At 39.6% G+C, this 24,029-nt stretch overlaps 1 protein-coding gene across 2 annotated transcripts in view; it reads right to left on the minus strand.

Moving 5' to 3' along the window:
* Positions 1-8,068: 8,068 nt before the first annotated feature.
* The window catches only part of LOC126473549 (methenyltetrahydrofolate synthase domain-containing protein), a 151,961-nt gene continuing 136,000 nt past the window's right edge, over positions 8,069-24,029 (minus strand). The window contains exon 5 of one of the 2 annotated variants that reach the window (XM_050100678.1): positions 8,069-9,240. In XM_050100678.1, the coding sequence (XP_049956635.1) occupies positions 8,430-9,240 (811 nt within the window). In that variant the 3' untranslated portion in view covers positions 8,069-8,429. The remainder of the gene's footprint in view (positions 9,241-24,029) is intronic. The other variant, XM_050100677.1, reaches the window with a different exon arrangement.

Below are 24,029 nucleotides of genomic sequence, written 5' to 3' on the forward strand. Positions count from 1 at the left end.
TTCCTCCTCCAGCATCCTCTAGTTTACGCAATTGAGTAGTTTTACCTACTCCCCTTACTTCGTTCCTTTTACCCTTCGCAGAAGATGTCGAAGCACCAAGAGTGCCGTCCACATTGACAAGTGATTTGTAAACCAGCATTCGCCGGCGACGACAAAAACAACGTTTACAACTAAACTTCGCGTTATAGTCGTCTTGTTCCATAATGATGGCTGCATATTTCTCGTTAGCTGGCAGAAATAAGAGGTATGGATCATTACGGAGCTCACAAAGACCATTACGCTCAGCTCTTGTCATGCTCAAAGTCAGCAGCTTGGGTTTAGAAAGAATGCAGCTCGTTTTTGGGCAAATTTTGTGGTGTCACCACCAGACACCACACTTGCTAGGTGGTAGCTTAAATCGGCCGCGGTCCATTTAGTACATGTCGGACCCACGTGTCGCCACTGTGTGATCGCAGACCGAGCGCCACCACAAGGCAGGTCGCGAGATACGGACGAGCACTCGCCCAGTTGTACGACGACTTTGCTAGCGACTACACTGACGAAGCCTTTCTCTCTTTGCCGAGAGACAGTTAGAATAGCCTTCAGCTAAGTCCATGGCTACGACCTAGCAAAGCGCCATTAGCCTTACATAGTTTGATAGTTCTCGTATGAAATGTCTCAACAAGAAGAACGATAATTCACGCCCGTCTGCGTTAGATTTCGGCCTCCTCTATCTACAAGGTGTTGGCACATTTACCAACACATCAAATTTCTTCCGCAATTTCACTGGGCATCTTGTGAACTGCTTGTTCCACTACACCTATTATGTCAGCAAAAGGTATACTCTGCAGCAATGATGCATAATTAAGTCCCTTCTTGAGAGCTGACATGGCAACCGCATTGATGTTTCTGGTCGCCATGTTGATAATGGCATGTACTGTTGTTTTCCGCACTGCTCCATGCTGTTGCTGAGAAAGCTGGCCAAATTTCCCTTTCTATCTTTCTGCGGTTGTCCTCAGTGATGACATTTGTTGTGCTACTGTGGCTGCATCAATCCATTCCCAATCCAAAGCCAAGAGTGACTCTGACAACCACAAGTGGATGGTCATTAGCTCACATCCGTTTGTATCCAACAGCTTTCTAGTATGATGTATCCTCTCTTGCATCAGGGAAAAGCTGGCATGACGAATTGTTCTCTTGGCAGCAGCAGTGTTAATATGGTGGCTCACATAGGCAAAACATGGAATAGTCTTCTCTTCATGGCAGCATAATAGAAAGGCTAGAGAACTTAATAAATTAGCCTTCTTAACACGCAGCTTCCCCAGGTGTTTGATGTAGCACCACTTTCCCTCCCCATAGAGGTACGTAGCATAGGAGTGCATAGTTTCACAGCGATATGTACTAATGAAGGTTTCTCGGGCTTCCAGTCGCATAAAGTGGTTTAAAATCCATGAGCTCTTGGCTGAGTACTCTTCAGCTATTGTCAAGTGGTGACTGTCTTCTTGTTGCTGCTGCCATCTTTATATAGCTGCGCTGCCCTCTGTAATGTCACTGGTACCCACTCCGGCACCATATATGGTAATGTTTGCGTTGTGCAGCCGCTGTGAAACTATGCACTGCTATACAATGTTACATTGTAAACTAAAACTATAGTGAGGTAATCAGGTTTTAGTACTGTGTGAAGCAAGGAAGTTAACATAAAAATAACAGCAAAATCTTTATAAACACAAAAAGACAAGAATAATAAAAATTTATAAGTGATTTCACGAAGCTCCAAAAAACAGTGTTAAAAGTACAGAATGTTTCCATTTATGAGGTAACATTTTGTTAATGTATTCAGTGTATCTTTTATTAATTGGTTAAATTTGGTGTTCTGTAAGCATGTTCAAAAATGAGCAGCTGAAAAACTGAAAGTGCTTTAATAAAACCACTGTCTACAATGTTCCATTAAACAAGTATGTACTGTAAGGCATGTACATTTTTCTTGCAAGAAAACTTATAACTCACACTAACTTAAGAACACTGTGAGGGCTAAATAATGTATTGCATTGAGAACAAAATACCACAATTCTGCATCTTCTATGTGTGACTGATTCTTTTGCTTATTAAGGTGATATTTGTAAACTGGTTGCCGTGATTTCTGTTTTATAACATTTGATGTGTTTGTGAGTGGAACATAGGCTCCACAAATGATGAACACAATCTTTGATAACAAAATTGGCATTTTCACTGAGATCAGCCTGAAATAATTTAAACTTCAGAGGGTACGTCTGACCTTTTGCAATAATGTGCACATACCAGTTCAAGCAGCACACTTGAATACAGTGCATCTCAAATATTTAGCGTCAAAATTATAAAGTGGCAGAGGATCCTAAAATTTGTAATTCAAGATACGAAAGCAATGCTCGCAAATGAATCTGTCATATAATACAAGGTCTTCTATCAGGCATGTGTTTGTAAATTAATTTGATACAGAACATAATAGCTGTCAGCTGTGATGCTGGTGGCACTATCCTGAAAAACAATACGCAATTATCTGTGATGCATTGACTGTGAATCTGACCACTTTTTAGACTTCCTCACAGGAACTTGCAGCTATGTACTTAATGTTAGGTGCAGCAGGATTCATAAAGCCAGAGAAGTCAATTGAATGTACAGATAAAATATTTATAGCATGTCTGCCTAATTAGAAAAAAATTATCAATGTGGATAGAAACTTGACAGGAAACTAGGTTGTTCACTATTGAAGCTGCAGAGACCTGTCTGAAGTTCTACACAAAGAACTGTTTACACATGATGATTTGAAGAGATGCTGTTGGATCAGTTGGGAGAGCAGTCATAAATAATCACTCATCGACTTTTTCATGAAATGAACACTTTGAAGAATGTGGTGTGGAGAGTAAAGTCACAGGAGCAATCACGCTCCAATCATACGACAGCATGTACTAGCGAGAGAGCTAAATGATTTTGATACCACAGTTCGATTCTTTCAATGGATCATCCAGTGCAGAAATGCAGTACCTAACTTTCTACAGTTTGTAAGTATACATACATAAACGTAAGTCCCCTAGTTGCTTCCTCTGTATGTCCCAGCTGATCTCAGGAAGTACAGAAGGAATTTTCATATGGTCTTATTAACAGGTAGGCTCGTTAACAAGGAAGATTTGTGTATGTAATTTATAAACATTCCATGCAAATTGGATGAACTATGATGAATTAAAGTCAATCGCCGGTATGAAAACGATTACCATCTAGCAGTGAATGGCAGAACTTGCAGCATGGGCTGTTGCTGCATTATCCAGAGCTTCTGTTTCAACTTCACTGCTACCTGCAGCAGACGTTTTCTGCTCACTCCAAGACACCGTTGTTGCTATTGTGTGACCTATTGTTGTTTTCTGTTTTGGAGTTTGTACATTTTATGCTGCCCACGCATCTTCATGAATCAATTCAATGTTGTCCATTACACACATGAAGTGACGTCTGAGTGAGACACACACCAGCCCACTGAACCCCATAGAACTATTATTCCCAAAATCTCTACATCTGTAATTTTCTTCTTCAATACTTTTATAAATAAAGGTCTGTTATCACATTTTTCTGTCTGTAGATGAAGGCAAATGTCAGGAATTACTGTAGGGATTTTGATATGGTTCTCACTAATAGATACACTGATTCAAGGTGGACAGGGCAATGTGGTAGTACAGAGCTTCCATGATTGCCACAAGATGTCACTCTGAATGCTTATTAAATATGGAACACCAAATGTGCCTTCTGAGAACTTTCCTGCTGCATGCTGCTTAAATCATTTAAATTATTTGAAAGTGATGTTATTCAGTTCTTTTACATTGTTCTCTGCATTTCAATCATAATTTTTGTGCATTGGCCCATAAATGAAATTACTTTATGCCAGAAAAGTCAACTATAATGGTGTTTTCATTTGGCACAAAAGCAATATATGTGTGATGAAAAAAAAAAAAAAAGAAAGCATCCAGAAGACACAGTCATATGTCAATGTAACATGATAAAAGTTCACACCATGGAGGTGTATGTAAACAATTAGATTTGCAATTCCCTGTGACAAGTAGAATGGTCAACGGTGTGCACTATTGTTGTTTATGTTTAGCGTTGTTATCAGGCCTGGTAAGGTACATAACAAACCTGAAAAGAGTCAGATGTTGAGTCATCAATGTGAAAAAAATGGATATGCTGCATACTCATGTGGGATAATGTTATAAGCACATGGTAGAGTTTGAAAGGGGCCTTGCTGTGGGTCGTCATGCAGTCAGGTGGTCAAATTGTGTGATATCCAGATTTATGGGTACTTGTATGTGACAGTGGCCCAATGATGGATTGTATGGGAATGTGAAGGCAGACATACTCATTGTAGAGGTTCTGGATGACCATGTCTGACCACCACAACAGAATATCGTGCTATTGTGCACCAAGAACACTGTAACCCTTTCACATCTACATTGCCATCCACTAACAAGTAATGGACTCCCTGCCGCATGCTATGTCAACCCACACCATTGGTCAAATACTAAGTAGCAGCTGAACTATAAAATTACTGTCCCATCCACAGGCAGCCATTAACATCACAACACAAATAGCAGCATTTGGAGTGATGCCATGACTGGGAAGCATGGACTGATAACAATGAATGGTCCTGTAGTGTGTTCTGTGGTGAACTGAGATTCTGCACTACACCAGATGACCATTGTCAGCAAGCGTGGCAGTGATGTGGGAAGGAGTCCCATTCTTTCAATGTCTTGCAGAGACATCATGGTGTGGGGAGCTATCAGTTATGGCCTCAGGTCACAGCTGGTAGTGATTAGGAAACTCTGACAGAACAACGGTACATCACAGACATCCTGTGTACTCATGTGATACTTCTCATGCAACAGTATGATGGTGCCATTTCCAGCACAATGCTCATATACATCTGGCACATATCTTTTTGAACTCTCTGCATGGTGTTGAAATTCTGCAATGACTGGCAACATCCCCACATCTGTCCCCTACAGAACAAATATGGTACGAGATCAGTTCTGATTTAGCTCCCCTCAAGTGAGGATACAGTGGCTTTATGACACCCTTCCCAAGTGAACCACTGTGTGCATCCAGGCCAGAGTAGGTGCACTGTCAAATTGATATGTGACCTGATTCAGCCAAGTTCTTTGTAAATTTGACTTGATTTTGTAATCCCTGAAATAACTTTATACATACTCTCAATCCATGAAGTTTCATAGCATTTTCTCCTCTCTTACGGATGCTTCACTTTTTTGTCTAATAAGTGTTTATTTGCTGTCACCCAGTTGTAATGCCGCATCTTATGCGATGTTTATTTGAGATCTGCTGCCACAGTTGTTGGAGACTACCCCTAACAGTGTCCCACTTAAACATTTACAGCCATGAACAACTGATCAACAGATGCTCTAATCATAGGTGATTCTGTTCAATGGCCACTGCAATCTCTGAATCTGTTTTATAACATTTTAAGTCCCTTTATCGCTCTATAATAGACAATACAAACATTGTAAAGGGTGTGGCAAATTTTTATGTGCTGTAAGAACACATGTGTTGATACAGGCAGCCACCACTTTAAACAGTTACTATGAGCTGTTGCTATACGATATATGTTTTTTGACATAAACTAAAAATTCATAGTGAATCTTTAGTTTTTCATCTCAAAATACTCATTTTAGGATTCTCTATATCTGTGTAACTTTTCCCCTAAAGGTTTGGAGTATACTGTATATTAATTATCATGGCACTTCACTCCAGGTGTTTCACAGGTGTCTAACACAAACAATTCTTGTCCATGTAGCATAGAGAAATTTAACATATTTTGGACAAACATACAAGTTTTGTTATACCATCTGGAAGTAAAATAAGAAATGGAAAAAAGCTATGTAGCAGGATATACTCATTTGTCCCTTAAGATACAATGAAACCGTCTTTCTCAGAGCAACAAACACAAGCAGAACAAGCCATTCTTAAACAACATAACAAAGATGTAAAAATAGCATACTGCACCAGATTTGACCTCAGTATGTCACATTTGGAACATCTGATGCTATCATGCGGCAGCTGCTGGAACTCGTCTCAAGGTCACCCGCCTTGCACAGCGTTGCGTAACTACAGCACACAGCCATGCAATATATCCCACCCACCTCCCCAGGAGTCACAACTCCCGCACCCTTTAGAAGATAAAGATGCTTCAGTAGCTGAACAATTTTTTTTTTTGGAATAAGGTTCTTTATTAAGAATGACAATATACAGTAATATCACCTTGTACTTTTATGTACTTGGTCAACACACCATCAATCTTGGATCAAATATTTATTCTCTCATTAGCATTAACACGTCTTCTGTTCCTAGTATATAGTGAAAACAGTTTATCTGTATGAACAACAGCAGTACCATAATTCCTATCTCCTTGTACACCAATGGAGAAGGTACGATAAGCAATAATGTCTCTGTCATAATATGACTCTAGTCCTGGTAATGGTTTATCACTCCCTCGTACTATGGCTATAGTCAACCAAGAGTTACCAGTTACAACCTCTGTAGACGTGCAAGAAAAATTAACCTTGCATCCTACAAAAGTAATAGGACCAGTAAGGAGCTCTTCTTGGACAACCTCGTTTGGTGTAAAACTGAAGCTATCAACTGTCTTGTATACTGGCAATCTCGGTCTCCTACTACATAAAAGTACATGGTGATATTACTGTATATTATCATTCTTAATAAAGAACCTTATTCCAAAACAAAAAAAATTGTTCAGCTACTGAAGCATCTTTATCTTCTAAAGGGTGCGGGAGTTACGACTCCTGGGGAGGTGGGTGGGTTATATTGCATGGCTGTGTGCTGTAGTTTCGCAACGCTGCACAAGGCGGGTGACCTTGAGATGAGTTCCAGCAGCTGCCGCTAGGGCTCAGAGGATCGTGCTCTAGTTTTAACAGAGCGTGATCCGCTGCTAAAAAGAATTTCCGGTGCGGCGACGCCCTTCCGCTGCTCGCTGATTGGCTTCAGTTTTACACCAAACGAGGTTGTCCAAGAAGAGCTCCTTACTGGTCCTATTACTTTTGTAGGATGCAAGGTTAATTTTTCTTGCACTACTACAGAGGTTGTAGCTGGTAATTCTTGGTTGACTATAGCCATAGTACGAGGGAGTGATAAACCATTACCAGGACTAGAGTCATATTATGACAGAGACATTATTGCTTATCGTACCTTCTCCATTGGTGTACAAGGAATAGGAATTATGGTACTGCTGTTGTTCATACAGATAAACCGTTTTCACTATATACTAGGAACAGAAGACGTGTTAATGCTAATGAGAGAATAAATATTTGGTCCAAGATTGATGGTGTGTTGACCAAGTACATAAAAGTACAAGGTGATATTACTGTATATTATCATTGCTGCTGCTGGAACTCGTCTCTGGAAGCGAAATAAGAAATGGAAAAAAGCTATGTTGCAGGATATACTCATTTGTCCCTTAAGATACAATGAAATCGTCTTTCTCAGAGCAACAAACACAAGCAGAACAAGCCATTCTTAAAAAACATAACAAAGATGTAAAAATAGCATACTGCACCAGATTTGAGCTCAGTATGTCACATTTGGAACATCTGATGCTACTGTACTCTTAGATTAGCTTGCCTGGTAATGTAGGAACTAATTCTGATATACGTCCTCCAACATATTAATTACAATTACACTTTTGTTGAATCTATCCTACAATTTTCTATGTACACATTTATATTGGGCTAATTAACTGAGCAAATAAACAAAAAATAAAATAAAGACATCAACTGATTGTACAGCAAATGTCAGAGCAACTAAGCAAAAATTCTTCAATCCTTTGATACTAATCATATTAGAATACAATCTGCTCACTTTTTGTGTCAGAAAACATACAGAAATCCTCTCTGAAACGAGCTTTCTAAATAATTTATACACATAAGTTAATAAATACCTCAAAATCAATATTATCAGCCTCAAATTTATTTGTATAAACACATACAAATTACATGAAAACAGAGTGCACAGTTACATACACAAATACAGCAGTGCATAATATGTTACAATGTATATACCTATATACACTAGTATATTAACAAAGAGACATTAACAGTAAGTTTCAAGATAAATTAAATATAACACACACATACAATAACAATAAAAATAAAAATAGAGCTGCTATTAGATATTTCAATATTATAAAATGAAAATTACAATGCATATGTTGATTACATTAGAACAATCACTTTCTCAAACACTCATGTTAAACTATTAAATTACTGTCAAAAATATATAAATATAATATTTCTCACTCTTTTATCACATCAAAAATACTTCACTTTCTTTAGAATAATCATCAGTTTCACCCCCTCAACAGCACGGAAAGATCACAGAGAAAGCTGCTCTATCATTTGTATTTGTTACAAAGAAGAAATATCAGTCACCTCTATTCGCGTTGGTTGTGCCAACTGCACCAACAATGTTTCACCTTCCTCTCTCAGTTTTATGTCTTGCAGGGATGCAATAATATTTTCATGTTCATCAGGATTACGAAAATGCAACATAGCGAACCCTTTTGACCCTTTCCACGTGATGTCTTTGGGCCGAACACCCCTTTCAGCAAGTGCTGCTTTTAATTCTCGGACTCGTACATCTGTTCCAATATTATCCACACGTAGACTGAAGTTAAATGCATTTCTTCGATGTGCTCTACGTATTCTGTATTGGTCTTTGCTTGTTTCTGGATCCTGTACTTCCCTTTCATCAACATTTTCAGGACTCTGGCTTGCTGGTAACTCAACTGGTCGTTTGCGAGTACGTCTGCGTCTTGGTCGCTCTTTTATATGATTTTCTGCTTCACCTTTTGTACAATTGAGAGTGGCTGCATTGTTAGTTTCCACTCCTGGTTCAGGACTGGGGCCGACAGGACCATTAGCTGAATCCCGTCTGGAGTTACGACGCCTCCGCCGATGAAACATTCGCGAACGCTGTCCAGCTGTAACATCACCAGGAACACTTTTACTCGTATGCTCTCCATTGACTTTAATGTTGTCACTGCCATCAGCAGCTGATTCTTCAACTGGAGCCTGAGAGTCACTATCTCCACGACTCCGTTGCTTGTTCCTGTTCCTGCGTTCTCTATTTCTGTTTGGCCTCACTGGTGGTCTTTGAGAAAGGTGTTCATCATCATCATCAGGGCCAACTTCCTTCAGGGTACAGTCTTTACCTTCGCTGCAAACAGAAGACAGAAACTTATATCAAATGGAAATTTCACTTGAGAAAGCTTTAAAATTCCAGAATGAAATTTTCACTCCGCAGCAGTGTGTGCACTGATTGAAACTTCCTGGCAGATTAAAACTGTGTGCTGGACCGAGACCTGAACTGGGACCTTTGCCTTTCGTGGGCACTTGTCCGCAAAAGGTAAAGGTCCCAAATGCAAGTCTTGGTCCAGCACATGGTTTTAATCTGACAGGAAGTTTCAGCGTTAAAATTTTAAGACAAAATGGCTGACCAGACCTTCTCAGAACAGATGGGACTGGGGTCTGAGTGACTAGTTTTTCCTTTTTAACCTTCACAGTTTTTATTTATTTATTTATTGTTCCGTGGGACCAAATTAAGGAGAAGTCTCCATGGTCATGGAACGAGTCAATACATGAAATTATAACACAATAGTAGAAACAGATAAAATGAAATATAAGAAACCTATTCAGGCAACAAGTCGTAAGTTTAAATAAAGAAAATCAACAATGTAGCACTGGAATTTGCTTAATTTTTCAGCTCTTCCAGGAGCTCCTCGACAGAATAGAAGGAGTGAGCGATGAGGAAACTTCAGTTTAGACTTAAAAGTGTTTGGGCTACTGCTAAGATTTTTGAGTTTTTGTGGTAGCTTATTGAAAATGGATGCAGCACAATACTGCACTCCTTTCTGCACATGAGTCAAGGAAGTGCATTCCACATGCAGATTTGATTTCTGCATAGTATTAACTGCTAACTCTTGGGAATAAGCTAATATTGCTAACAACAAACGACATTAAAGAAAATATATACTGTGAGGGCAATGTCAGAATTCCCAGACTACTGAATAGGGGTCGACAAGAGGTTCTCGAACTTACTCCACTTATAGCTTGAACAGCCTGTTTTTGAGCCAAAAATACCCTTTTTGAATCAGAAGAATTACCCCAAAAAATAATACCATATGACATAAGCTTATGAAAATATGCAAAGTAGACTACTTTTCATGTTGAACTGTCACTTACTTCAGATACTGTTCTGATGGTAAATACAGCAGCATTTAGTTTCTGAACAAGATCTTGAACATGGGCTTTCCACAACAGCTTACTATCTATCCGAACGCCTAGGGACTTGAACTGTTCCGTCTCGCTTATAATATGCCCATTCCGTCTTACCAAAATATTGGTTCTTGTTGAATTGTGAGTTAGAAACTGTAAAAACTGAGTCTTACTGTGATTTAGCATCAAATCATTTTCCACAAGCCACAAACTTATTTCCCGAACTACATTATTTGATACTGTTTCAATATTACACACAAGATCCTTCACTACCAAGCTGGCATCATCAGCAAACAGAAATATTTTCGAATCACCTGTAATACTAGAAGGCATATCATTTATATAAATAAGAAACAGCACTGGCCCCAGCACCAACCCTTAGGGAATGCCCCACTTAACAGTGCCCCATTGGGACTGAACATCACTACCACTCTCAATATTGCGGAGAATTACCTTCTGCTTTCTGTTCTTAAAGTAAGAGGTGAACCAATTGTAAGCTACTCCCCTTACTCCATAATGGTCCAACTACTGCAGTAATATTTTGTGGCCATCACAGTCAAAAGCCTTCGTTAAATCAAAGAAAACACCTAGCGTTCACAACCTTTTATTTCATCTGTCCAAAACCTCACAGAGAAAAGAGAATATAGCATTTTCAGTTGTTAAACCATTTCAAAAACCTAACTGTACATTTGACAGCAAATTATGCGAATTTAAATGCTCCAGTAACCTTGTATACACAACCTTCTCAATAACTTTAGTGAACACCGATGGCATAGAAATAGGTCTAAAATTGTCAACATTATACCTGTCTCCCTTTTTATAAAGTGGCTTCACTACCGAGTACTTTAATCGGTCAGGAAACCGACCACTCTTAAAGGAAAAGTTACAGATATGGCTAAGTACTGGGCTAACATAGATAGAACAATACTTCAGTATTCTGCTAGATACCCCGTCATATCCATGAGGGTTCTTGGTCTTTAGTGATTTAATTATTAACTCAATCTCCCTCTTGTCAGTATCACGGAGGAGCATTTCAGGTAACAGTCTCAGAACACTTTTTTCTAAGAGCACTATGATTCCCTGTTGGGACTAGGTTTCTATTTAGTTCCCTGCTATATTCAGAAAGTGATTATTAAATACTGTACATATATGCGACTTATCAGTAACATGGACATTCCCACTACACACTGATTCTATATCCTCAACCTGTCTCTGCAGACCAGCCACTTCCTTTACGACTGACCATATGGTTTTAATTTTATCCTGAGACTTAGCTATTCTATCTGCATACCACATACTTTTTGCCTTCCTAATAAAATTTTTAAGCATCTTACAATACCGTTTGTAATGGGCTGCTGCATTTAGATTTTGACTGTTTCTAACGTTTTGATATAATTGCCACTTTGTTCTACAAGATACTCTTATCCCTCTAGTCAGCCACCCAGGCTGCCTGTTTGTGCTAGTACCCTGTTTTGAACATTCTAACAGAAAGCAACTTTCAAAGAGCACGAGAAAAGTCTTGAGGAAAGCATTATATTTATCGCCTACTGTATCAGCACTATAAACATCTTGCCACTCTTGTTCCTTGATAAGGTTTACAAAGGTCTCTACAGCAACTGGATCAGCTTTCCTAAACAGTTGATAACTATATTTAACATGTGTTGCAGCACAAAAATCTTTTAGAGTTAAAATTTGTGCATCATGATCTGAAAGGCCATTCACCTTTTTGCTAACAGAATACCCTTCTAGTAATGAGGAATGAACAAAAATGTTGTCTATGTTATTCTATTGTTCCCTTGCACTCTTATTGGAAAGAATACGATTTGCATAAGATTATATGAATTAAGGAGGTCTACCAGCATTCTTTTCCTTGCACAATCACTTATACAATTAATATTGAAGTCACCACATACAACTAACTTTTTGTATTTCCTATAAAGTGAACCAAGAACGTCCTCTAGCTTTAGCAAATGTTGTGAACTCGGAGTCTGGGGATCTATAAATAACAACAGTTAGAGGTTTAGCTCCACTAAATTTAACCACACCTGCACAACATTCAAACACCTTTTCAGTGCAGTGCTTTGAAACATCAATTGACTTGAATGGGATGCCGTTTTTCACATACATGGCTACCCCCCACACCGCAAAGAGCTCCTAGAAAATCTGCCAGCCAACCTGTATCCTGGTAAAGGAAGCCTCTGAATTACCTCCTTATTTAAGAAGTGTTCAGATATACCAATAATTTCAGAGTCAACATCTATAAGCAGTTCACTAACTTTATCTCTAGTACCTTGTATATTTTGATGAAATATACTAATTCCCTCATTACTCAGATACCTACGCTTTGTTGAAAGTGGTTTCTTTGTTAGAGAGACTTCCCTTAAGCAGGAATACCTATCAACTGACTTCAATCTTACCGGAATTTTTCCATGAGTGATCCCACCACCCCCATCTATGCTGTCACCTATAAGCTTTGCCAACCTCCCCTTCCCATACCTGTTGAGGTGCAGGCCATGTCTAGTGAAACCCATCCTGCTGATAGACTCCACTGACACCACTGAAATGTGACCCATGCCTTCTGTCATCAGCGCACTCGCAAGTCTCATGTTATTACGCCAGACGGCTGTACTAAGATGAGGTTGATCGTGATGCTGAAACAGTCCCACGAAATGCACATTCGTGTTGCCAGTCTGAGTGGCTATCTTTTCCAGGTCACCATCTATGTCATACTCCCCATTCCTATCAATACTATTACCAGCCCCACCCACAATCATTACCTGATCCTCTTTAGTAAAATCCCTACATAACCCCCTATGTTAACAGTCACCTGAGCCAATCCTGCAATAGGCTTCACAATGCTGGTGACCTGGTAATTACTCCCCAACACTTCCTGCAACTGCTGGCCTACACCTCTGCCATGAGAACTACCTAACAGCAGAACCTTCTTCCTCTTCGACTTTGCAACTGTCCTAGCCACCGTAACTGCTGAGGTCTGCTGCATACTTCCTACATCTACAGCTACTAGAGATTCCTCACCACTAGACTCTGACAGTTGGTCATATCTATTGCAAACACCAATAGTAAAACTATCTGAAAATCTCTTTCTCCTAGCAGATCTCTCGGCAACAGCCAGCTTCCGTTCCCCAACCCCCTTCTCCCTCCTCATCCTATCTAGCTCCTCCTGTGCATTTTTCAACTGCACCTGAAGGGCACAGATCTTATGCTCCTGCTCCTGATGATGATGATGATGATGAGTAGTGTTTTAGGGCGCACAACAGCGAGGTTATCAGCGCCCGTCTTGCTCCTCTATCAACTTACTCTTGATACATAACCTGCAGTTCCAGGAGAGGATCTCACCAGAATGCCCACTGGCTTCCCCACTGCATTCCCCCCAGTGAAAATACTTCAACCAAGTCTCACACCACAATCCACTACTCACAAACCTACAGCAAAGCCCACACTTGTCACTCATGGTAAAATTTAAAAGTTACTGAAACAAGAAAACTACTTTATCTAAGTTCCGCTACTACAATAAGATGATTTTAAAAAACTGACTACAATAATCACAAACTTACTCTACAAGGGAAGTAACAGTCTATCCCTCTTCCCTCCCCAAGAAGAGGTAGTAATAATTCCAAAAGCTTGAATAGTTTCTTGTGCTGCTTTTTTTATACACATATTTTGACAGTAATAATTGCAAGTTGACTTGAGATATGCTTAACTTCAAATAAGATACATCGTCATTAACCAACAATGAACACACTAGTGAGAAACTCTAAAGAGTCCATCAATGTCTTTAGCTTTCAAACTTATATCTACCTTGTGAAACACAAACATGTCTAAAAATGGATAGAGTTAAAGGTACAAAAAATAGCTGTGAAAATGAATTAAAATTTTGGAAAATTATGCTGGGAAAAACCAACAACAAATTATTTATGAAATATTAATATCAATCAAATACTGAAATGCACAACAAGAAACAAAACTTAGGGTTTAATATACCATCAACAACAAGATCATTTGTGACGGAGTGTATGCACTAATATGACAAAGACGGGGGAGGAATTTGGCTGTGTCTATCTCAAAGGAAAATCTAAATATGGATGCTCAAACATGGATTTGTACTTTGGTCCTCCCATATGTGAGTTGTCAGTGACACCCAGTACAAAGCATTCAACTTCTGAAAGTCCATTCTGTGTTATTCCTAGCATCTCAGGCATGGAAAATGTATTTCAGGTCATGAGATGGAGACAAGGGCGGAACAACAGTAAGAAATATATGAATATCACAACACTTAGTATAGTGACTTTTTGGTTCACTGGCATAGACAAGAAACTGCTAAACAACCACACAATAGCAGAAATTGGATTGAATCTCACTTCCTGTAATTTTTTTCCTCTTTTAATTTATTTAATCTATATAAAATAAGAAAATAACAGAAGAAACAGTTCATGATTCTTAAAAATATTTTTTTGGCTCTCAAAATGGCATGTCATGAAGTTTCTTTATTACTTAACTGAGTGCTTAGTGTTGCCTGGGTATGTATTTATTCTATTCATTCGAACACAAACTCGATAAGATAAAGTCAGTGTTGTATGGATTCATGTAAATGATATGCAATTATTCTATTAGCCAATCTCCTCCTACCCTATCTCTTTGTCCATCTCCTCTGCCCTCCTCTCTGTTAATCTCTTCTCCCCTCCTCCATCTAGCCCCCCCCCCCCCTCTCTGCTTCTCCTCCTACCCATCACTTTGTCCGTCTGCCTACTTCCCCCTCTCTCTGTCCATCTGCTCTTCCCCCTCTAACCTCTAACCTGTCCATCTCCCTCCTCTCCCTTCAATCCATCTTTCCTGCCACCACATCTCCTCCTCACTCCCTTCCTCCTCCTTCTCCTTTCTGTCCATCTCCTCCTCTTTCCTTCCTCTGTCCATCTCCTCTTTCCCCCCATCCTCTGCCCATCTCCTTCTCTTCCCTTTATCTGTCTATTTACCGCTCCACTTCAATATGTCCATCTCCTCTTCCCCCCTGCCTGTCTCTTTCTTCCTCCCCCTCCTCCCTCCATGTTATTACTATCACTCCAAACGGAGGCTGCTGGTTCTTACCCCCACAGAACTTGTTTCCAGATAGTAAGTAAAATGTGTACCAAGACTGGCTGAAATCAATCCAGGGGTTTAGAAGGGTCTTTTGAGTACACACATGTCACATATATCACACATAATTTCAACTAATGTCACACATATTTGTAAACATATTTCATCTGTGCCTGTATGTAATTTGGCCATGCAGTTTCATTTTCACATGGGTCAATTTCTATGGAATCGTATCTCCTGAATTGTATGTAATAAAATAATATAATTTTGCAGGAACATTCAGTGGATATTGTCTGCTAAAGTAAAACATCATGCATAATGCAGCAATTTTTCACACATCGCAGTGTGTATGATGTCACATCTCCAGGACTATGTGTTGTACGATGATATAATTTTGTAAATACAATAGCAACATATGTGGACACCGTCCACAAAATTTGTTGAGAGTAGAATAAATTAAATGTCATGCATAATGCAGCAGGTTTGGTGTGTGAACAGAGGAAATGTAGTACGCGACAAACTTTTTTCCTTTCATCTTTTTATGGGGCTTGTCAGTGAGAAAAAGTTTCGTAAAGGCTTGAAAATACAGGGTGTACATAAAGTCTGGGAACACTTTCAATTATTTATTGCACAAGAACCAAACATTGTACAGTTATCATACATATGTCATTTTGAAGAGAAACCCTGAAAGTTGTTTTTGATGTATACCACCACAGCGTAGTTTGGTAATTTACCGATAGTCAGCGCTAGTCACAAACATGGCGAGTTCAGGTGCGGAACGAGCTGTTTCATGAAATGACCACCCCGATCACCAGATCTCACTCTGTGTGACTTTTTTCTGTGGGGACAGACACATTAAAGACCTGGTGTATGTACTGCTTCCACCACGCGATGTAGCAGAGCTCCTAAGACAATACAGAAGTGATTGCCAAAGTCAACAATGCCATGCTGGGACAGGTATGGCAAGAATTCAATTGCCATATTGACGCCTGCTGGGTCACTCATGGTTCGCATATCATATGTTTAAAAAAAAAAAAAAACTTTCAGAGTTTCTCTTCAAAATGCAATATGTGTGACATCTGTACAATGTTTAGTTCCAGTGCAATAAATAATTGAAAGTGTTCCCAGACTTTATGTACACCCTGTATGTGTAAAGTTTGCTGGAAGTCACTAAATACTCTCATTCTCAACTGGATGAATAAAACCTGTGAATTCAGACATCATGGGCTACACTACTTTTTCACCCTCACCTCTGCCCCTTCATAGGTATACGGTTCTTATTTCCGTAGTGATTCTTTCCACACATACAGTAAGTGATGCATGTACCAAGTTCAGTTAAAACTGGTCCAGTGATTTAGAAGATTATCTGGAACACACACCACACACACACACACACACACACACACACACACACACACACACACACACACACCACATGTTCATTCATTGATTATAATGTGTACGTATATCCCTTCCAAAGAACTTCCGCTCCAATGAACATCTGCATCCTGTGAGAAAGGGAACCTATGGGGTTGTTGTTGTTGTTGTTGTGGTCTTCAGTCCTGAGACTGGTTTGATGCAGCTCTCCATGCTACTCTATCCTGTGCAAGCTTCTTCATCTCCCAGTACCTACTTCAACCTACATCCTTATGAATCTGCTTAGTGTATTCATCTCTTGGTCTCCCTCTACGATTTTTACCCTCCATGCTGCCCTCCAATGCTAAATTTGTGATCCCTTGATGCCTCAAAACATGCCCTACCAACCGATCCCTTCTTCTAGTCAAGTTGTGCCACAAACTTCTCTTCTCCCCAATCCTATTTAATACCTCCTCATTAGTTACGTGATCTATCCACCTTATCTTCAGCATTCTTCTGTAGCACCACATTTCGAAAGCTTCTATTCTCTTCTTGTCCAAACTAGTTATCGCCCATGTTTCACTTCCATAAACGGCTACACTCCATACAAATACTTTCAGAAACGACTTCCTGAAACTTAAATCTATACTCGATGTTAATAAATTTCTCTTCTTCAGAAACGATTTCCTTGCCATTGCCAGTCTACATTTTATATCCTCTCTACTTCGACCATCATCAGTTATTTTACTCCCTAAATAGCAAAACTCCTTTACTGCTTTAAGTGTCTCATTTCCTAATCTAATTCCCTCAGCATCACCCGAGTTAATTTGACTACATTCCATGATCCTCGTTTTGCTTTTGTTGATGTTCATCTTATATCCTCCTTTCAAGACACTGTTGATTTCATTCAACTGCTCTTCCAAGTCCTTTGCTGTCTCTGACAGAATTACAATGTCATCGGCGAACCTCAAAGTTTTTACTTCTTTGCCATGAATTTTAATACCTACTCCGAATTTTTCTTTTGTTTCCTTTACTGCTTGCTCAATATACAGATTGAATAACATCGGGGAGAGGCTACAACCCTGTCTCACTCCTTTCCCAACCACTGCTTCCCTTTCATGCCCTTCGACTCTTATAACTGCCATCTGATTTCTGTACAAATTGTAAATAGCCTTTCGCTCCCTGTATTTTGTACCTGCCACCTTCAGAATTTGAAAGAGAGTATTCCAGTCAACATTGTCAAAAGCTTTCTCTAAGTCTACAAATGCTAGAAATATAGGTTTGCCTTTTCTTAATCTTTCTTCTAAGATAAGTCGTAAGGTTAGTATTGCCTCACGTGTTCCAACATTTCTACGGAATCCAAACTGATCTTCCCCGAGGTCCGCTTCTACCAGTTTTTCCATTCGTCTGTAAAGAATTCGCATTAGTATTTTGTAGCTGTGACTTATTAAACTGATAGTTCGGTAATTTTCACCTCTGTCAACACCTGCTTTCTTTGGGATTGGAATTATTATATTCTTCTTGAAGTCTGAGGGTATTTTGCCTGTCTCATACATCTTGCTCACCAGATGGTAGAGTTTTGTCATGACTGGCTCTCCCAAGGCCATCAGTAGTTCTAATGGAATGATGTCTACTCCCGGGGCCTTGTTTCGACTCAGTGCTCTGTCAAACTCTTCACGCAGTATCTTATCTCCCATTTCGTCTTCATCTACATCCTCTTCCATTTCCATAATATTGTCCTCAAGTACATCGCCCTTGTATAAACCCTCTATATACTCCTTCCACCTTTCTGCTTTCCCTTCTTTGCTTAGAACTGGGTTGCCATCTGAGCTCTTGATATTCATACAAGTGGTTCTCTTCTCTCCAAAGGTCTCTTTAATTTTCCTGTAGGCAGTATCTATCTTATCACTAGTGAGACAAGCCTCTACATCCTTACATTTGTCCTCCAGCCATCCCTGCTTAGCCATTTTGCACTTGCTGTCGATCTCATTTTTGAGACATTTGTATTCTTTTTTGCCTGCTTCATTTACTGCATTTTTATATTTTCTCCTTTCATCAATTAAATTCAATATTTCTTCTGTTACCCAAGGATTTCTACTAGCCCTCGTCTTTTTACCTATTTGATCCTCTGCTGCCTTTACTACTTCATCCCTCAAAGCTACCCATTCTTCTTCTACTGTATTTCTTTCCCCCATTCCTGTCAATTGTTCCCTTATGCTCACCCTGAAACTCTCTACAACCTCTGGTTCTTTCAGTTTATCCAGGTCCCCATCTCCTTAGATTCCCACCTTTTTGCAGTTTCTTCAGTTTCAATCTGCAGTTCATAACCAATAGATTGTGGTCAGAATCCACATCTGCCCCTGGAAATGTCTTACAGTTTAAAACCTGGTTCCTAAATCTCTGTCTTACCATTATATAATCTATCTGATACCTTTTAGTATCGCCAGGATTCTTCCAGGTATACAACCTTCTTTTATGATTCTTGAACCAAGTGTTAGCTATGATTAAGTTATGCTCTGTGCAAAATTCTACAAGGCGGCTTCCTCTTTCATTTCTTCCCCCCAATCCATATTCACCTACTATGTTTCCTTCTCTCCCTTTTCCTACTGACGAATTCCAGTCACCCATGACTATTAAATTTTCGTCTCCCTTCACTACCTGAATAATTTCTTTTATCTTGTCACACATTTCATCTATTTCTTCATCATCTGCAGAGCTAGTTGGCATATAAACTTGTACTACTGTAGTAGGCATGGGCTTTGTGTCTATCTTGGCCACAATAATGCGTTCACTATACTGTTTGTAGTAGCTAACCCGCACTCCTATTTTTTTATTCATTATTAAACCTACTCCTGCATTACCCCTATTTGATTTTGTATTTATAACACTGTAATAACCTAACCAAAAGTCTTGTTCCTCCTGCCACCGAACTTCACTAATTCCCACTATATCTAACTTTAACTTATCCATTTCCCTTTTTAAATTTTCTAACCTACCTGCCCGATTAAGGGATCTGACATTCCACGCTCTGATCCGTAGAACGCCAGTTTTCTTTCTCCTGATAACGGCGTCCTCTTGAGTAGTCCCCGCCCGGAGATCCGAATGGGGGACTATTTTACCTCCAGAATATTTTACCCAAGAGGATGCCATCATCATTTAATCATACAGTAAAGCTGCATGTCCTCGGGAAATTTATGGCTGTAGCTTCCCCTTGCTTTCAGCCGTTCGCAGTACCAGCACAGCAAGGCCGTTTTGGTTAATGTTACAAGGCCAGATCAGTCAATCATCCAGACTGTTGCCCCTGCAACTACTGAAAAGGCTGCTGCCCCTCTTCAGGAACCACATGTTTGCCTGGCCTGTCAACAGATACCCCTCCGTTGTGGTTGCACCTACGGTACGGCCATCTGTATGTGTGCTGAGGCACGCAAGCCTCCCCACCAACGGCAAGGTCCATGGTTCATGGGGGAGAGATTAATAAATCTTTCATTTTCTGCTACTTTCTCCCACTCCATAGGTCATCATGTGTTCTTGGCAGAGGGTCAGGCCAGTTTTTCACATGATCGGTTTTGTCACCATTTGTATGTTTTCAATGGGGCTGAAGTTTGATGTAGAAGGGGGTTGGTTGAGAAGAGAAATCTCATTCTGTTCTGCAAACCACTCCTGCACCACAGTTGCTGGAAACAGATTAATCCCTAAGGATATCATTGTTGTGCTTATGGAAGCATAACATTACCCTTAATGTTAGTATAGTCTGACACAACATGTGCAGCCCCAAACTGCTACAGACACATGTCCTCTGTGAGATGACTAGCAGATATATGTGGAATCAAAATGGACCACATGTAACCTATATACTTGTACTGGACCACGAGTTGCTGCAGAAAATACAGGTATTACATTCTGCCAACAACAATAGAGACTCTCCTCAGCAAACATTAACTGAACCATGTCAAACAACCCAGTAGTATGTTTCAACTACACTGCTTTTTTTAAAAAAGATTTTGCAATGATATGTTTACAAGCTCAGTAGGCTGGACTAGTGTTCTTACACTCCAATGCCCAGTTCAGGCACACTTACTGGATTCTCCAGTATCACAATACTGTTTTGTGCTTTGTTGTACAGTATGCCCACGAATGCCATATCATGCTCCAGTCTCTGACACTGTCAAATTACCATCCACAACAAGAGCATTGACATGGCTGTAAATAGCCTGTGAATTAAGTGGATGGACCCAAAGAGAGGTGAACAAATTATCTGGCCAGGAATCATTTACTGTCATTGGCAATTCTAGGAAAATAAAGAAATGACAACCATAACTTGCCACTTTAAACTATCAGTCAAGGCATCATAAGACCACTTTCACATGCAATGATAACTTTTAATATGATAAATTACTCCAGAATGACATTCCCTTTCAGATAATGTGATCCTACAACAGTGTTACACAGTTCCATCCCTCTAAATATGTCCATACAGGTTATAGGTGACTGGGCCTTAGTTTCTGGAAAAAAAGAAGAGGAAGAAGAAGAAGAAGAAAGGAAATGAAATGACTGTATGGCACTGATGGCCGGGAATCCTCACTTGAGGAAGTTCAGTCGCCAAGTTGCAAGTCCTTTCATTTGACTCCACATTGGGCAACTTGTGTGTCAATAATGGTAAAATGATGATGAGGACAACATAACCCCCAGTTCCCAAGTGGAGAAAATCTCTGACCCAGCTGAGATTAAAACCCAGATCCTCTGCATTGCAATCACATGTGCTGACCACTCAGCTAAGGAGGTGGACAGTCGTTGAAAAAATCAAGGTCAACAGTTATCATGTTTGAGTGCTTTACTACTTTCAAATGGAGAGCTGATGTAGCAATTAGAGCAGTTACATATGGCCAAGGATACAGTGCATTCAAATTCTTGTATTTATATTTTTTTAAATTTTTCATGTGGGTAATTAAAAGTATTTAATAAACATAGAAATGAACTTTTCAAAAAAATTACTGGATAATGTAATCTACATCAACACCTACATCTATACTCTGCAAGCCACTTTATGGTGTGTGGTAGAGGGTACTTTATGTTTCTCTGTTATTTAGCCCATTTCCTGTTCCATGTCTACATACATATTCTGCAAGCCACCGTACATGGCGGAGTGTATCTTGTACCATTACTAGTCATTTCCTTTCCTTTTCCACTCAAGAGTGAGGGAAAAATGTCTGTCTATATGCCTCCGTATGAGCCCTCTTTCTCATATCTTCATGGTCCTTATGCAAAATGCCTGTTGGCAGCAATAGAATCATTCTGCAATCATCTTCAAATGGCAGTTCTCTACATTTTCTCAATATGTTCCTCACAAAGAATATTGCCTTCTCTGCAAGGTTTCCCATGTCAATTGTCAGGGTACCTTCTTATTCTTGCATACTGTTTGAACCTAATGGCAACAAATCTTGCAGCCCACCTCTGAATTGCTTCAATGTCTTTCTTCAATTTGACCTGATAGGGACCGAGCGAGGTGGCGCAGTGGTTAGACACTGGACTCGCATTCGGGAGGACGACGGTTCAATCCCGTGTCCGGCCATCCTGATTTAGGTTTTCCGTGATTTCCCTAAATCACTCCAGGCAAATGCCGGGATGGTTCCTCTGAAAGGGCACGGCCGAATTCCTTCCCCATCCTTCCCTAATCCGATGAGACCGATGACCTCGCTGTCTGGTCTCCTTCCCCGAAACCAACCAACCAACCTGATAGGGCACTCGAGCAGTACTCAAGATTGGGTCGCACTGGTGTTCTATACACACTTCCCCAAAATTTTCCCAATAAACCAAAGTTGATCATTCGCCTTCCCTACCACAGTCCTTACATGCTCGTTCCAGTTCATTTAAATTATGTGACTAGGACACTACTAACACTGTAATTGAACATTACAGGTTTGTTTTTCATACTAATTCTCATTTCCTTACATATACATTTAGTGATAACTACCATTCATCACACCAACTAGAAATTTTGTTTAGGTCATCTTGTATCCTCACTCAACTTCAATACCTTCCCGTACATCACAGCATCATCATCAGCAAACAACCATAGATTGCTGCCTACCCTGTCTGTCAGGCCATTTATATATACAGAAAATAACAAGAGGTCCTATCACACTTCACTGGGGCACTCCTGATGATGCTCTGTTCTGATGAAGCTTGCCACTGAGGACAACATATTGCGTTCTGTTACTTAAGAAGTCTTCAAAGCTATTCACATAGCTGGGAACCTATTCCATATGCTTGTACCTTTGTTAACAGCCTACAGTGGGGCACTGTGTCAATTGCTTTTGGAAATCTGGAAATATGGAATCTACCTGTTGCCCTAAATCCATACTTCACAGTACATCATGTGAGAAAAGGGGGCAAGCTGAGTTTCACACAAGTGATGCCTTCTAAAACTGTGCTGATTTGTGGCCATAAGCTCCTTGGTCTCAAGGAAATTTATTATATTCAAACTGAGAATAAGTTGAAGACTTCTACAGCAAATTGATGTTAAGGACATTGGTCTGTAATTTTGTGGGTATATTCTTTTACCCTTCTTATATACACAATAAATGTAAGCTAAGTAAAGGACCAATGATACAGAGTTCTCTTTGAAAAACCAAATTAGGGTTCCCTCCAGACCTGGTGATATATTTGTTTTTGACTCCTTCAGTTGTTTCTCTAAGCCACAGATGCTTATAATTTAGATAAGAATAATACAATATGTGATTAGATAATAAAAACATATATTGTATTTTACAAACTATGAGATGGTACAAACTATAAAACGACCTTAATTTTTGAGCAATTTTTTTTTAAAGCATAACATTTTTACCATTTTATTGTTAGATGACAAAGCTAGACTAATAGAAAAAAATCTTATTTTATAAATCAAACTGACCTCTAAAATCCCTTAAATTCGTCATCTGAACTTTCTTCTTCTCCTCCCCCCTCCTCCTCCTCATCATCATCATCGTCATTGTCCTCTTCATATATAAGATGGTCTGCACTGTCATCAAGAGCATTACTTATGCCACACTTCTTGAAAGATTTAACAATAACATATTTTTTTTACTTTAAGCCGTGATTGCCTTACCCACTGACACATTTGTTTGATTGCAGGTTCTTTTAAAGCTACCGTCGGTGTGAATTCATGTTGGGTTTCATCCATCATCCATTTGTTTGTTCCATTCCTCTTTCATATACACTTTTAATAGTTTATTTATCAAGACATCAAGGGGTTGCAATTGTGAAGTAAGTCCTCCTGGAGTAACA

Source organism: Schistocerca serialis, chromosome 4 (assembly GCF_023864345.2).
Source record: "Schistocerca serialis cubense isolate TAMUIC-IGC-003099 chromosome 4, iqSchSeri2.2, whole genome shotgun sequence".
Classification (NCBI taxonomy): Eukaryota; Metazoa; Arthropoda; class Insecta; order Orthoptera; family Acrididae; genus Schistocerca; species Schistocerca serialis.